This window comes from Cannabis sativa, chromosome 2 (genome assembly GCF_029168945.1).
Source record: "Cannabis sativa cultivar Pink pepper isolate KNU-18-1 chromosome 2, ASM2916894v1, whole genome shotgun sequence".
In the NCBI taxonomy this organism is placed as follows: domain Eukaryota; kingdom Viridiplantae; phylum Streptophyta; class Magnoliopsida; order Rosales; family Cannabaceae; genus Cannabis; species Cannabis sativa.
Window position 1 is genome coordinate 53,298,265 of NC_083602.1, and position 17,384 is coordinate 53,315,648.

Consider the following 17,384-nt stretch of genomic DNA (forward strand, 5'->3'; position numbering starts at 1 on the left):
TATAGAGTTTTTTTCCCTAAATTTTTTAAGTCATTATAAGTGCAAATATCCTCTTTTTTTTTTACTAATGTACTCTCATTTATGTTGGTCATGAGTCGCGACGACTTTCTTAATTTGAAACAGTTTACCGAGATTTTCAGAAACTAATTATAAATAATAAGAATTAGAGAAACAAATAATTAAAAGAGAAAAAATAAAAAGACACAAACAACTTTTACGTGGTTGAGACGTAAACTAGCCTTAGTCCACGAGTAAGTGTTATTCAATAATTCTTTAACTTGAAAAGCCTTTAGGAGTACAATGAATATATGTTCTCAAATTTGTCTAAGTAAGTTTTATAAGAGAATTCAACCCTTAATCCATGGAATTTGATAGGTATTTATAGTAGTTGGAGAATTACATTTAGTTTCTCTTTTCCTTCTATTGGGGAGCTTACAGTGAATAACACACTTGGGATGTTTTGTGAAGTCAAGCCAACAAAGGAGAGAATTTGCTGATTAGTCAGATCAAATTTGGTTAGATTTGGTCAACCACGTGTACTTTGTTTGTGGGCAATTAACTGTGAATTAATTGTTTGAAATCTATTTTAGGAAGTTTTTTCATTTAGCATGATAAGATCCTCTGTCGAGATTTGAAAGTTATTATTTCCTTATTTGTGCTCAGGAATAAAAAGGGAAATCAGATGAGTCTTCTAGGAACACGTTGTCTGACCCTTCCGGCCTCATGGTACCGGACTTGCTTCAGGCATGTGTTGTCAATGGCAGAAGGCTCTATGGTAATAGAGTTAGAGAACGTTCCTAGAAGGACCTTTTCAAATGGGCTTGGCCCACTTTATCTTCTTTGTGGGGCCTACTAATGGGCCTTTAATATCAACTTGGATTCCACGTGTCCACTGCTGGAAACGCATATAACTTAGATGATCCAACGGAAGTGGTCGATCCTAGAACTACTCTCTTGGAGGGTGAGAACTTAGATAACACGACTTTTCCAGCTTCCGGTGTTCCTTCTGTGGCCAATTCTGCCATTCTGGAGGTCTCGCTTGATGTTCAACTTGATGGTACTCAGCCGCCAAAGGACTCAGTCCAGCCATAGCCATATCTATCCAACCTTGTCTTACTTTAATACTTTCATATTTTTTGTGTTATTTGGGGGATCACAGTTCCCCTTTTTTACGTGTGTGGAGACAATATTTTATAGCCTTGTCTCGGGAGTTTTAAGAATGTAAAAATACTTGATTAAATCTTTAGATATTTGCATCTTAATCTGTCGAGTTTGCTAAGTTTTAATGTTTCCAGCCTTGTGAGGTTCTAGTTTCAAAGGCCCAAACCATTAGGATTTTTTAATAAAAGCTTAAACTTAAATATTTCTCTCTTTAACATGTCATATGTAGTTCTTAGAATATAGTTCCAATGGCCTGAACCTTGGTACCTTAATAACTTGTTTTGAAGAAAAATATTTGTAAGTGTTATTTACTTAAAGATTTTGAAACTTAAATAACCAATTAACCTAAGTTAATTAATTATTTTAGAATTAAATTTCTCTTGGTAAATATCACTTATTTCCAGGACTTCTTTTAACTTAAATATTTAATTAACCCAAATTAATTACTCTATTTAGGATACATGAATACGTTGGATTAAGTTAACTTGAGCTAACCATGAAACCTGAAATTCTGTCTTTATTAGTTAACTTGAGTTTAACTACGTATTATATTAGATTGATTTTAAGTATAATAAGGCAGTGAACTACTTCTGGTTCCCTAAGGTTCCAATTTCAGGCAATACTTTCTACTTTTATACCAAGTTGAATGTTAAATTATTTTCAAATATAATAAGCCAGTGGCTTACTTCCAGTTCCATGAGGTTCCAGTTTTAAGTGATACTTATTCCTACTCTTACACTTGTTACAAATTTAGTTATAATGAGGTGTGACTTTATAATGATATAATGTATGTTGCCCCCTAGTGATTAAGAGTTGACACTTTTGATCACTTGTTATGTGATAGAACTTTGAAAGACCAAACATGAAATGAAAATTCTTCTTTTATTCGGATAATTCTTGCTCTGAGGCGTACATAGAAATTAAACATTTAAATAAAAAGTAAAAAAAAAACGAAAAGGAAGTTGACCACTCCAAGTCTACTAATAGTATCAGCGCATGTGGTCATCGTTTCATACGATTTATAATATTAGATATATATTAGAATAAAAAAAAATAATCCAAGGGAAGAGAATTGAACAAAGATAATAGATAGAATTTTCTCTCTCTCTTGCTCACGCCACTCACTCTCTCTCTCTCTCTCTCTCTCTCTCTCTCTCTCTCTCTCTCTCTCTCTCTCTCTCTCTCTCTCTCTCTCTCTCACGCCTATCACTATAGGTATTGGTGTATGTGTTGTGGCTTTCCCTATCTCAATCGCAGTGTCTCATGAGTTGAGTACATACTGTGATTAGTAAATTATTTTCATCCAAATTAAATCTAATAGCCCACTCTATTCTTGGAGTGTTGGTGCTGACTTGAAAGATGTTGGTGTGAGATCTAGGGTTTATGATTCATATTAGATTCAACAATTATTTTAAATCAAAAGTTTTATAATTACAGTTCCGTTGCGACTCTCATATGAACTATAAAAACTAACACTCATCTCTCCCATAACCACCACCATTACACCATACAAAAACTACCACCATTACACTATTCCACTGAAACCCCACTGATGCAACAATCACCACCAACACCATATTTAAATTTAAAAACACAAAAATATTCATATAACCATATTTATACACGAAAGTATACAAAAAATCAAAAATGAATTTGGAAAAGTGAAAATGAGAAAAAGATCTCTATGGACCTGTGATCTAGAAATCAAATATATGGAGGACGACTGAGATCTCGATTTCGTGGGGTCATGTCTGCCATTGTGGCCGAGAAGAAGGGCAAGGGAACCCATCCCATATTTGACTTGTCCTAGTCCAGATCTGATCGAACTTAACCCAAATCTAAATGTATCTTCGAGATCTGAGAGTGACCTACAAGAAGAATAAGAGAAGATGGTGAGACAATCTAAGCGAGAAGATGAAGAAGAAAAGAACAAACAGAGAGAGAGAGAGAGAAAAACAAGATGATTGGCGGTAACGTCTGGGTTGTAGAGGCGTGTTTGGTGGGGTTCCGTCGGTGATGACGTCTAGGTTGCAAAGGTCGTCGCAGAAAGAGAGGGAGGCAAAGAGATGAAGGTGTTTTTTTTAGGGAAGAATGGGTTTTTTTAACTTTTTATTTAAATTTTTTTATTTATTTTTTATGATCTTAATTTTTTTATAATGATGTTTTAAATAAATTTTATAATATTTAAAAAATTAAATTATAAAATTTATGTGGATTAAAAAATTATGCCACGTGAACAATTTAATATGACAGTTAACAACTAAATTTGGATCGAAGTGGTACATTGCAAACAGAAAACGAGTTTTGGGTGTTTTGCTGCTAAAATTTGGATTTTGAAGGTTAATTACTAATAGAGTAAAAAATATTGGAGATTTTGTCGCAATTTACTCATTGATTATTATTGGTAAATAATATTTTAGACCATGTACTTTGTAAAAATTATTGATCATACCATTTGTTTTATTTAATAAAAATTTAAACTTTACAATTTTTAAATTTGTACAAAATAATATTGTGAACAATTTTCGTAAAAATAGTACATGATGATAATAATAATTAGACATAGAGGTTTTATAGCAAATTGATTATTTTTGTTGCCTCTATCTAGGTTAGAAATGGATTCAGGTTTTATGACGTGAGAGTATAATTTATACTATTTTAAAAGATAATAAATTTAATTTGTCATTTAATAAAATAAAATGTCTAATAAATAATTTTTGTAAAATGTAAAATTTCAAATAATATTTACCCATTCTTATTAGGGAAATTTTTATATATATACATTATATACATTAATATTACAAAAAAAAAACGTTATATAAAAACAATCTATGGGTATGCCGTGACACGTCATAAAGCATACCGTCATTAGCTTCGATAATTTTGGAACCACCGGCGATGAAGGAGACGCGCCCACAATTCCATATTTCTCGGCCATCTCTGCGCGTGGTTCTACTGATTAAAACAGAAAGCTATAAATACCATAAGAATAATACACGAAATCGAAAAACAGAAACCAAACCAAACTTGAACAAAAAAACACCATTGACGGAAAACAGAGACCTCGACGAATTTGAAAATTAGAGAATCGATCATCATATCTCTCAAACCTGTTGCTGTATACAACAAGCAAATCATCATCTCTCTAATTCGACCTACAATTCAATCGATCAATAAACCTATGAGCTGATCACAACAAACAAAAACGAAAACCAGAGATCGTTGCTTCGAGGAAGAAGAAGAAGTACGTCAACTACAACATCGAAAACTAAATCTGAATAAGGTACCTATTATACATTACGATACATACTACTGCTTATAACACATTACACCTTCCAATTCCTGAAAACACCTAAAAATGCATCATGTTTGTTAATTCTGTTAAACATGATTATTTGACAATTAATCAGTACTAATCAGATAGTTTACCAATTGTAATCATAACTGATAGTAAACTAATCAATACTAAGTACTTTAAAAAATACAGTACACTATAAACCTTTGTAATTGTAATCGCTCCAATATTATAGTTCAACATATAGTCATCTAATTCGTAAAACTGCATATAGACCTTACTATAATAAATATAAAATTTAGTTTATGAACAGAACACCTATTCATATCATATGTTTACTGTATACAATACTTAACATGATTAAACTAAACAAATCACGCAGGAATATGGATGTTAGAGCAGTGATTCTTTTTTACAATGGAACTTGGGTTGACAGAACAACATACATTGATTATGAAGTCGAAGGTATACTAATTCCAACAGATTGTTCACATTCTGAGCTTTCTCACATAGTATACGAAGCTTTGAATTTGGACAGAAACAAATATACGATTGATCTTCAATTTCAAGTAACGGAAGGCATACCACCAATAAGAATCAAAGATGATAGTGGATGCAAGTTTTATGAGCAAATACGAAGGAAAAATGATGATGAGACCAAATATCCTATCTGCGTTAACATCTCAACATCCACAACCGACAATGAACACAATGATAGAGTAAACTATACCTACAATGGGGAAACTAGTTTACAAACAAGGCAACTGCTACCAACAAGAACAGAATATGCAACAAAGATGGCAGATTATGTGATTGAACAAACTCAAAAATCGATGGAAGAAAGCTCCGAAGCAAATCAAATAATTTCAAATCCTCAAGTTGTTGAAATACACATTGGCCAAATTTTTGCAAACAAGTAAACCCTCCAACAAGCAGTAAGCCTTCACTCAATAAGATACAATCAACCTTTCAAGGTAAAAAGATCATCAAAACCAGACTATAAACTAGTCTGTATTGATGATAACTGCAAGTGGACATTCTTAGCATCAAAACATGGAAAGACTGACATGTTTATCATAAGAAAAATAAAGCATACTCATACATGTTCATTGGACATTACTTCTGGAGACCATCCTCAAGCTACAAGCAACCTGGTTGGAAAGGTTATAAAAAACAAGTTTGTAAACCCAAAAAGAGATTACACTCCAACAGAAATTGTGGATGACATGGCAGATGATTACAGTGTCTCTATATCTTACCAAAAAGCATGGAGAGCTAGAGAAAAGGCAATTGTGGATGCTCGTCGCTGCCCACAAGAATCATACAGTGAGATACCATCAATTTTATACATGATGCAAATATCAAACCCAGGTAATAAAATACTTCGTCAACATAAAGTAATAATATGCTACATAGGTATTTATACTATAAACTAATTGGTTACTTTTGAAACAGGAACAATTACAGACCTAGTAACAGATGAAGATAACAAATTCAAATATCTATACTTTGCAGTAGGTGCTTCAATAAAAAGTTGGCAACACTGTACACCAATAATAGTCACGGATGGAACCTTTTTAACAAACCAACATGGAGGCACTTTGTTGATAGCAAGTGCACAAAATGCAAATAGACATATATTTCCACTTGCATTTGCAGTAGTAGATTCCGAAAATGACAGCTCTTGGGAATGGTTTCTTCACAAAATAAAGGAAACTTATGGCGAAAGAGAAGGTCAATGCATCGTATCAGATAGACATGAGAGTATACTAAAAGCAGTAAAAGAGACCTTTCCAGATATAATGCATGGGGTATGTTGTTACCATTTGATGAAGAATATAAAAATGAAATTCAAAAAAGGAGGTGATGAGCTGAAGATTGCATTTAATAGTGCATCTAAAGCTTACAACATAGAAGATTTTGAAAAGAGCATGCAAGACTTGGACAATATAGATGTAAGAATAAGAGATTACTTGGTGAATGAAATTGGTGTCGAAAAGTGGACAAGACTATATGGCATGAACAGGAGATACAAAACAATGACATCAAATATTGCGAATCGATCAATGCAGCCTTGAAAGCAGTAAGAGACCTACCCATCGCAACTCTACTAGAATGCCTACATTCATTGGTGCAAAGATGGTATTAGGAAAACAAGAATAGAGCCCAAAAAACTACAACAACACTGGCAAAAATACCTGAAAAAACATTAAAGAAACAAAGAGATATGAGTTTAAAGTACAAGGTAATTATATATACAGAAAAATAAAAATTGCTTACAAACATATTTACTCTGTTGTAAACTTAATAATGGTTTACTTGATTAATACAGGTTGAAACAACAAATCTTCTGGTATACCAAGTACACGACAACAACAGATCTCACATAGTAAACTTAGAGAACAAAACATCCAGCTGCCAAAGATTTGAATATGATGAAATGCCTTGCTCTCATGCAATGGCTGTACTAAGCAAAAGGAACCTGTCTTGCTACAAATATTGCTCATACTACTACACGAAAGAAGCTTTTATGGCAACATATGAAGACAGTATACTCCCATTAGGTGAGGCAACATCATGGAATATACCAGATTTAATAAAAAATATTGTAGTCCTCCCACCTAAACATAAGAGAGCTGCCGGAAGACCAAAGAAACAACGATACAAAAATGGACTTGAAGCAAAAGCACTAGTGGTATGCGGTCAATGTCGCCAAAAAGGACACAACAAAAGATCATGTAAAAATGACCCAGTACTAAAACCACCAAGAAAAAGAAAAAGATCATAAGATCTTGAGGTAAAATAAATAAATGTTGGTGTAACCATCAAACATGGTTACTAAATAGACAGTATACAAAAACAGTTTACAATGATAATTGTTAGTTGATAAAGCTTTTCAATGTATTAATACCAACTTTTAATAAAATGATTACAATTCGCTTAGATTCAAGTAAGTTTTTTTTTGCCTCCTCTATATGAAATAATATGTTAAAAATAACAAGTTACCAAATATATGTACAATTACTAACTGTAATTAATTTACAACCATTTTAATGGTTAATAAACCATCACATTGGTTTATACCACTTATAATGGTATACATAAATGATCAAACAAAATTAAACAAATATCACATAAAAAAAGCCAGAACACTAAAACTAATTTCTAAATCCAAAAGATTAACATATTGTCTCACAAAAATACACAACATAAAAACTGCAAACATACTGTGCCAGTAAACCAAAAGGTTACTTCAAAATTAAAATAGGCAAGAGTCTCCTAAAATATTACAATTCCAAACAGTTACTTAAACAAACACAAACATAAACCTAAAAACAAAACAACATGACATAAAAATACGCATAAAGTTCAAAAAAATGTAAACTAATAATCCAACATGTTGTTCTATTACAGAAATCTATGGCATCCTTCCTAGCTTCTCCGAAGTAGACTCGTACCCACCCAACTCCTTTTTTGCATGAACAAACAGATCAACACACAACTTCTAACGAGTGAATGCAATGTCCAACTTCTTAGGAATCTTATCAATCAATCCATGCATAAAGAAATGAGCATACTTTATGATAAAAACACCACAATCACTACATCACAAAATAAACCCATAACAATTGTGAGATAACAAAAAATAAACAATAACATAGAATCATAATTATAAAAAAAAAAACAAAGATAGTTACCTATCCTCTTGTTGTGGCAAATTATCAATCACGACAATATCAAACGCATCAGTATCTTTTTTACCTTGCCAGTGCTTACTACTCCTGTCAATATCTTTTCTCCCCTCATAGAAATTAACATGTGACAGCAAGATAGGAATTATTACAGCAAATGCACGAACAAAACTCTCTGAGTTGTTCTTGTACCTCCCAAACCTCATAGAATTTAACACTTTTAAGCATCTCATCTTAATGTCAAGAATACACAATATCCAATGAGTAAGAACAATCACGTTAACAGGCATTAGAACGAAATCAAGCTTAGCCCAGGGTTTACTGCATAACATATAAAACCCCGCTATGTATGCAGCTGCCTTAGAATCCTTCTTAATCGAATTAACATTTTCACCACTTGCAACAAACTCATTATATAAATCAAAAATTTGAGAAGAAAAGAAGCAATCAGTAGTGTTACCAGAAATTTTCACAGACTGGTCATACTTTAACTTCTTTCTCAAATAGTAGAAACAAACATCAATATGCTGCAATAAACATAAAACAATCTAAAGTTATAAACAAATACACAGAAAAAGTATACAATAAACAAAAAATATATATATAATAACACACTAACCAAGCATGACAAGTTCTTCCCAACAGTAAGCAAATCATAGAACCACATCTTATCGTCGATTTGACAAACCACAAAATCCAATGGAAACTTAAGCTTCCTATGACATTCTTTAAACTTCTTCACTTTGTTTTTATCATTAAACCCAATCTTAAACCACTGATCAAAAGATTTAGCTTGCACATCATCAATCACATTGAAAAAGCCAAATCCAAAAGCACATGATCCAGGACGTCTACCTTTTGGTTTACCAATACTACCTGAACCAAATTCTGTGGTATACGGACTGTTGTACACAAAACTAGGTTTCCTCTCTCTATTTCCAACTGTAGGAGTTGCTTTCTCCAATTTTATAGATTTTCCCTAGCATTCAAAACAATTGCAAACAAATAAAATAAGGAAGTGAAAAGAAAAAAAAAACAAACTACCAAATAACATAAATAAAATAAAAAGAAACCTTTTTCAAACTGTCTTCATAGGAAACCAAATGATCATTAACAACCTCCATGGTAGATACAGAAAAACTTTCTTGAGAACCATGTTTCTTCTCAACACCAACAACATCAGTCTTAAAATATCATGCAAAAAAAAAAAAAAAAAACAAAATATATTTAAACATAGTAAACCAAAATCAATACTCAGAACATAAACAAGAATAACAAAAAAAAAAAAGTAAACAAACCTTGTCCAACCCATAGGTAGATAAAACATCAGCATTTGTTGCCTCTAATTTATTTAAAGACTTATCCTAAAAACAAAAAATAAAAATAATTAAACATGACAAAATGATTCAAAATATAAAATAAATTAAACAAAAAAATTATACAATAAACAAAAAATGACAAACCTTTTTGATGCTTCCCTCATAAGCATCAATCTTTTCATTTATAATTTCCAAAGCAGACACAGTGATACTATCCTCAGTTCCTTGACTATCAAACAACTTTCCCTTACTAGCAACACCTTCAACATCATTTACACTTGCATCTACATCAACTGCTCTACCCTCAACATTATCTTTATTACTCCCATCTGCAACATCTTTTGCTTCTTCAATATTCTTTCCCTCAACATTGTCTTTATTTATCCCACCTGAACCGATAGCTTTAACAGCATCACCACCCCCCAAACCCTGTAAATATACAAAACAAAAATAAAGAACATTTGACAGACACAAAAAACAACAGAGTAACAAATCATCTAAATAATGAAAAACCTAAAAATAAATAAACTTGCCTGGTCATCTCCACCATCATCTTCATCCTCCTTAGATTTTTTAACAACATCCTTAAAAAGGCCATGATCATCAACAACCTGTTCTTCATCATTTAATTTATCAGTATTCTTTTTTTCTTCAGTAAACCAATTAGGTTTACTAGAAATAAAACTCATAATATCAAATGAAGAAGCATCATCATTAAAAACCTAAAAAAAAATAATAATAAACTCATTAAACAATAAAAATATTAATAAAATAAACAAAAAATATTCAACAAACAAAAAACAATATACTAGTTTACAAAACAAAAATAACCTGAGTATATTGAATATTCTCATCGAGTCCAACAGTTTCAATTGCATCTTGATTTTTCACATCAAAAACTTCAACATCATTTAAATCATCGTTCTTGCAAAAAAAAAAAAAAACTCAAAACAACATATGAAAAAAAAAAAAAGAAACATCAAATAAACTAATAAATAAACATAATCAGAAAACCAACCTTGCCATCGCTCTCATCAGGACTATCATTTCCATCTTTAGAAATTTTTGCATTTTCAATAGCTTCCTTCAACTCATTAAACTTCAATTCCATAAAAAAAACCAAGCCTTCACTAATCTTTGAGTCAATATACGACTGAAGACTTAACTGCAACTCCTTGAATCTACCCTCCAACACCTTATTCAATACTTCAATAGACTCATCAGTCTTCTTTTGCCTAGAAACAAAATCCTTCATCTTACGCATCACACCATCGACATCAAAACCACCAGTAAACTCCTTTTGTACACCAGAAGATCCAACTCTATCAACATTAAACTTTGACAATGGAACATCATCAAAGTCATCATCTGACTGTTCTCGGCCAATAAACTCTATTCCAGTAAGGACCAATAAACCATTCCTTTCATTTTCAGTAGGCACAATATGTTTTCCTTTCAGCTAGCAAAACAAAAAAAATAATTAGTTTACAAAATATAATAAAAACAACAAATAAACAATTTACAAAATATAAAAATACCTTATTTGAAGATAGAACTTTCTTCTCAACTCCACTTGAATTTGGATTTCCAATACTCTTCAATCTACAAAACCTATATGGTTTACCAGAATCATAGGAACAAAACCTTGCCTTGAAGCACAAAGGAATGGTTTCATACAACCAAACCAAGAATGCAAAAGGTAAACCAGGAAGTTTATAAGATCGAGGACCCTTTTCCAAATGTTTCCCTTTAACCTTAGCAAGAGGCTTAGAAACACATTTCCCCTTCATAACACCCCTCAGACCAATCTTTAAATTGTGCAAAGTTAATTCAAACACTGGTATACCCCATGGGAAACTACCATACTCATCAACCCCAATTATGTTCAAAATCTCAACAGGAACTTTTTTTGAGTAAACGCTACTAATCAAACAATTAGTAACAAGGTACAAAACAACCATCTTCACAGCATACTCATCTGACTTGAAATCACCATACATAAACCTATGCTCAACAGCACTAACAGTCACTGTCTGATCACAAAAATATCGATCAACAAAAGCATTTTCTCTGTGTGTATACTTACTCAAATCGGCATCACCAACACACAGTAAACCAGAACCAATAGCAAACTCAGCTAAACTGAATCTGAAATTCTCATCACCAAACTTAAACCACATTTCTTTTTCATTTTTCTGATATACCTCCCTATGTAAGGCATCATGAACTAGTTGAGACTGAAAACCAACATGATGGCTATCTAAAAAATAACCAAAACAAGTACCACGAAACAACTTACGTTGATCTTTAGTCAACTTGGAATTAATATTTTTGACAACAATGTTATCTTGATTAGGGAATAACATCACTTTTCCCTGAATCTTTTCACCAGGCTTGAAATATAAATCCCATTCCTGTAAAAACAAAATGATATACAAAGAAATCCACACATTAAACTAAAAATAAACGTCAAGAAACAACTTCACAGTATACAATAATCATTTAAATTTGTAAACCAAAACTTTCCACTGTAAACAAGAAAAAATACACATCAATACCTAAAACACTATAATAAACCATAAACATACAAAAATAAACACAATAAACTTAAACATAACCTAAATAAACAAAATCGAAAAAAAAAATTAACAAATAAACTAAAAAACCAATAACAGTAACCTAAAAACAAATAATCAAAACCTATAATAAACAAAACAAAAAACATATTTGTAAACCAAAACTTTCCATAGTAAACAAGAAAATACCCATCAAAAACCTAAAACACAAAAATAAACCATAAACATACAAAAATAAACACAATAAACTTAAACATAACCTAAATAAACAAAATCGAAAAAAATTAACAAATAAACTAAAAAAACACATAAACAGTAACCTAAAAACAAATAATCAAACCTATAATCAACAAAATAGATTATAATATCATGAAAATAACAAAACATGAACAACACCCAAAAAAACACAAATAAAAACCGACTACCATATAAACCAAAAAAATATTACAAACAAACATCAAAAACATTTCAAAACATATAACAATAAACTATAAAATCTAAAAATAAATTAAATCCCTAAAAATCGTAAACCAATTACAACCAAAATAAAAAATTAAAAATCATAAAAATACCTTCAAATCATTACGAACTTCAACCTCCAAGTCTTCACTATCATAATCCTTAGGCAAATCTTCAGCAACTTACTTCATATTTTTCACATTTCGAACATCTTCCTTCTTCACTTTCTCAACAACTCTTTTTCTCTTTGTTTGCAATGCCGAGCCACGACTACCATCAGATGATCCACCAGATCCACCAGAACGATCAGAATCACCACGATCTCCATCATCAGAAACATTTTTCATTTTCTTCTTATCAGCAGCTATCTTTACAGAATGCGAAGGAGAAATTGAAGAACGAGTTTTAACCATTTTTTAGGTTTACAGATGATAAGAACAAGGCAATAAACGAAAATGATGCACTCAAACACTCTTACTTACACGAAAATAAACCACCCCAAGAAGATGAAACCCTAACCCATATACTCTGCATAAAAAGAAAACAGAGAAACTAAAACTCAAAATGTATATTTATAAACAAACTTTACCTATTTATACAAACACTTAAAAAACTATAAAAATGGTAAAATATAATATAAAAATAAAAGAAAATAATGATTATATACCTTTAAAACCGTCCATAATTTGAATTACAAATGCAAAAAAAGAGGCGCGTGAACAGTTGAAGTCTGCAAAAAAGGGAAGACGTGAAGGACGTGATGTGATGTCGTCATCACACATCACACACGTCCCATTCAGTTTTTTTAAAAAAAAAAATTAAAAAAAAAAGTGAATTAATTTGATAACGGTACTCAAAACGGTACACTTTGATATATAAATGACAGCACCATATTTTTGTAAAAAGAATAAAATTAAAGTACTGGAATGTAAATTTTCCTTATTATTATTATTATTATTATTAAAATAAATATATAAAAACCGACATTGCCGTACCATTTTTATTATATACAATATATTATATTACAAGGATGATATAGCTGTTGAACAATACGACTAAATTATCATATAGAACAGTATCATGGTTAACCCAAATGAAATTGTGACCACATATAATATAAACTATAGAATAATGAATGGTTGAATTTTGAGGCATTTTATAAATATTTTATATTTAATTAAGCTTTCAAGCTGGACAATATTCATCAAATTCTAAAGTCCTGTGACTGCTATGTGAACTTAATTTCGATTTAATATAAGACTTACTTAAAAAATAATAATAAATAAAAATCTAAAGCTATTTACAAATATAGTATATACTTCTGAATTGACTTTTTGATAATATTGGATTGTTATTGAATTAAATGAGAATTTTCCTTTATAAGAACTCTTAAGAGCTTTGAAAATGGCATGACTATGATACAAATGTGACACTAGAAAATAAATATTATAATGCATCAAATTATTTTCATATTGAATACCAGCAATACAAACAATCAAATAAATTAGTATTAGTTAAATATTGCAGACTAATTCCAAAAAAAAAAAAAAAAACCAAATTTTTGGCTTTTCAAAAATTGGCTTCTACATCTCCTTGATTAATAATCCTTTGATATAATACATTTTTAAGATTAATTAATAATTTATTTTAAATCATTACACATTCTAATTACAAACTTTCTCATATAAATCACACATTAATATATATATACTAGATTGATGTTACGTATAATTAAGTTTAACTAAGTGATATTAAATGTAATACATGTATATTTAATTTTTTTAATTTAGTAATGTATTTTTATTTTTGCAATTTTAAAATAAGGTTTAAGATTTTGATCTTTGATAAACTTTTTTTAACTATTACGGCTAAATTAGTGTGCTCTTTAAATATGATTATATATATATAAAAAATGAATGAATAATTACGTATTTTATATTAATCTCTCTATATAAAAGGATTATATTAAAAAATATTTAACAAAATTTAAGTTTGATTAGAGAATTAATCACTTTCAAAATACATTTTATATATTATGTCCAAATATATATATTTTTTAAAAATAATAATAGTGATAGATACAAATTACAATATTCTTACTTTGTAGTTAGGGGAGTGTGACTATAATAAAGTGTACAAATTATTAGAAGCATATACATATCATTAATTATTTTTAAATTAAACAAAAGGTTGTCGTGAAATTAAGGTTTAAATATATATATTTTATATATAGATGTGATTACATATAAATGTAATTTTTAGTTTTGAATATATATAATTAAATTAATTTTTTTTTATAAAAAATATCTATGTAATTTTTATTTTTAAATATATATAATAATATATAAAATTAATAAAGAATATTTTGTTAAGTAATTGAGATATTCTGTCAAAGTTAATATAGAAAACTAAAAAACCTCGTTAAACTAAGAATTCTGTTGCATAACCACATTTTATATAAAATAAATTTATAATTAAAAAAGGGTAGAACATCCTGAATTTTTTTAAATTGATCACCTGTTCATTTATCCTTCAATGCCATCACATAATATAAAATGGAATCTATATAATCCTAATCTATAGAAGGATAGCTCTCTTTTGACGAACCAACCCGAAACTATTTTTTATAAGTTACAACATCACAAATTTAATGAACAAAAAAGGGTTTTCTCTTTGAGTTTCTCATATGATCGTATCGTACTTAATTAGTGGCTTGGCTTAATTGTCAATTTAAACTTATTTGGCTTCATCAATTTTTAAACCACCAAGGAATAGATCTATGAGAATTCATGTGACGATGGCTTTCAATTCCTAAACCTCAAAGGAATAGATTTATGTGAATTTTGTCTTATCATCTGATATGGTTAGTTTTGTGTATGTTTGTTTGTCTGAGATTTTTTCGTAATAATTGTGTTTGCTATTCGTGATGAGTGTCTTTTTTGTTCGTGGTGATTGTTTTTTGTTGTTTGTAGTTTGTCTCGTTGTGGTTGGTTTGTGGCTTTCAGTATAGCATCTAGTAGTTCTTTGAGGGAGAATTTTTTGGATATTACGTTAGAAAATGAGAATGATGGGGGATTGTTTTGTGAAGAAGCACCTGAGGAAGAGGTGGTGGCTTTTGATGTCTGTTGGTGTTTAGTTGGGTGTTTTCTCACTGATGGTGTGATGGATTTTTCCTCGATGCAACAACCATTGGCGGCCATGGAAGCCAGGTAAGGGTGTCTACATTAAGGAGTTACATACAGAAAGGTACTTATTTCAATTTTATAATGAAATTGATATTACGAGAATTTTAGAAAGGATTCCATGAATGTTTAGTTGGGTGTTTTCTCACTGATGGTGCGATGAATTTTTCCTCGATGCAACAACCATTGGCGGCTTTGGAAGCTAAGTAAGGGTGTCTACATTAAGCAGTTGGATACAGAAAGGTATTTATTTCAATTTTACCATGAAATTGATCTTGAGAGGATTTTAGAAAGGATTCCGTAGACGTTCAATAGAAATGTATTAGTGATGCTTAGATTAAGGAATGACGAGAATCCAAGGACCATCCCGTTAAACTCTTTATATTTATGGGTCCAAATCTACGATCTTACGATAGGATATATGACTGAGCAGAACCTTAAGAATATTGGTAACTATATTGGGAAGATTTTAGAATCAGATTGTAAAAGCTTTATGGAAATTTGGAGGGATTATATGCGGAGTTTCTATGGATTTGAATAAGCCACTACAAAGAAAGATGAAATTGAAGAAGACGGAATCATATTTTATATTGATTACGTTCAAATACAATAATGTTCCCACGTTTTGCTTCATATGAGGGCTATTGGGACATGCAGAATGATTTTGTATGTGGCTGTTTGATACACTATTGGACAAGATAACCAAATTGTATGGAATGTGGATGAAGGCTCTGTTAAGGAGACAAATGAAGCTCATTGGAGCAAAATGGCTTCGAACGGGAATGGAGGAGATGGGTGGGGTTCACATGTGCACCGTTGATTAAGGGCAGGAAGGTGGTTGGAGTGGTTTATGGCAGAAGAAAGTCGTCTTTGGTATGGTGTCGTTGGTTGCAAGAGTGGGGCAGCTTATTCGGAGGTTTGGTACCCCTAATTGTGCGGGTAATACTGAGATTATTGGGGAAAAATCTCTAGTTAGTATGCGTGTATCTACCACGATTTTAAGAGAGGAGTGATCTGTTTCAACATTGGTCAAACCTATTATTAATGACGCTATTGTGGATAGTGTTGATGATACTCAATTAAATGACGCGGTTTGAGTTTTTTGGAAATTAAAAGGAGGAGACTCTCTTCTATTGGGTCTATTGGACCAAATATACTAGCTGAAGAAAATGGTAATAAAATGGAGGTAGAGATGTCAAAAATCTTAGATTTGGTGGGCCTTGTGAATGGGACTCGCTAAGAGTCATGAGTTTTTTAAGTTGAAATTGTCGTGGGCTAGGAAACCCAGGGGTCATTCACTTCCTTAATGATGTCACTGAAAAGAAGCCCTCTTTTATTTTATTTTTTTGTGAAACTTTTTGTGATACAAATCGCGTTAATTGGCTTGGTCATTATTTGGGGTTTGAGGGGATGTTTTCGATTGATGGGGCACTCAGGGAGTATTGCAATGTTGTGAAAGAATGCTAATGAGGCAAAGGTTATTGGGTATTCTCAGCGTCATATAGATATTATTAAACGTGTGGTTGGCTTAGATGATTGGAGCTTGATGGGAGTTTATGGGGAAGCTAATCGGGTACTTCGGCACAACACTTGTTATTTATTAAGAACTCTTAAGGATGAATCTTCATTGCCTTGGTGTCTAATATGGGACTTTAATAATGTTATGGATCAGATGGATAAGAGAGGAGGAGTGCCTTATC

At 31.1% G+C, this 17,384-nt stretch overlaps 3 protein-coding genes across 3 annotated transcripts; 2 read left to right on the forward strand and 1 right to left on the reverse strand.

Moving 5' to 3' along the window:
• Nucleotides 1-4,842: 4,842 nt before the first annotated feature.
• LOC133034362 (uncharacterized) lies at nt 4,843-6,534 on the forward strand. The gene is made up of 3 exons (XM_061109432.1): nt 4,843-5,334; nt 5,431-5,827; nt 5,912-6,534. Exons 1-3 carry the CDS (start codon nt 4,843-4,845, stop codon nt 6,532-6,534), a joined length of 1,512 nt encoding a protein of 503 aa, XP_060965415.1.
• A 149-nt stretch (nt 6,535-6,683) lies between these two features.
• On the forward strand, nt 6,684-7,906 carry LOC133034363 (uncharacterized). The gene is made up of 3 exons (XM_061109433.1): nt 6,684-6,701; nt 6,789-7,151; nt 7,871-7,906. Exons 1-3 carry the CDS (start codon nt 6,684-6,686, stop codon nt 7,904-7,906), a joined length of 417 nt encoding a protein of 138 aa, XP_060965416.1.
• Nucleotides 7,907-7,961: 55 nt separating this feature from the next.
• LOC133034364 (uncharacterized) lies at nt 7,962-12,915 on the reverse strand. The gene is made up of 11 exons (XM_061109434.1): nt 12,703-12,915; nt 11,006-11,881; nt 10,486-10,926; nt 10,299-10,391; nt 10,001-10,189; nt 9,612-9,896; nt 9,447-9,512; nt 9,222-9,332; nt 8,768-9,127; nt 8,155-8,675; nt 7,962-8,058 (listed from the first exon to the last, which is right to left on the reverse strand). The coding sequence occupies exons 1-11, from the start codon at nt 12,913-12,915 to the stop codon at nt 7,962-7,964; spliced, it is 3,252 nt and encodes a 1,083-aa protein (XP_060965417.1).
• Between the last annotated feature and the right edge of the window lie 4,469 nt (nt 12,916-17,384).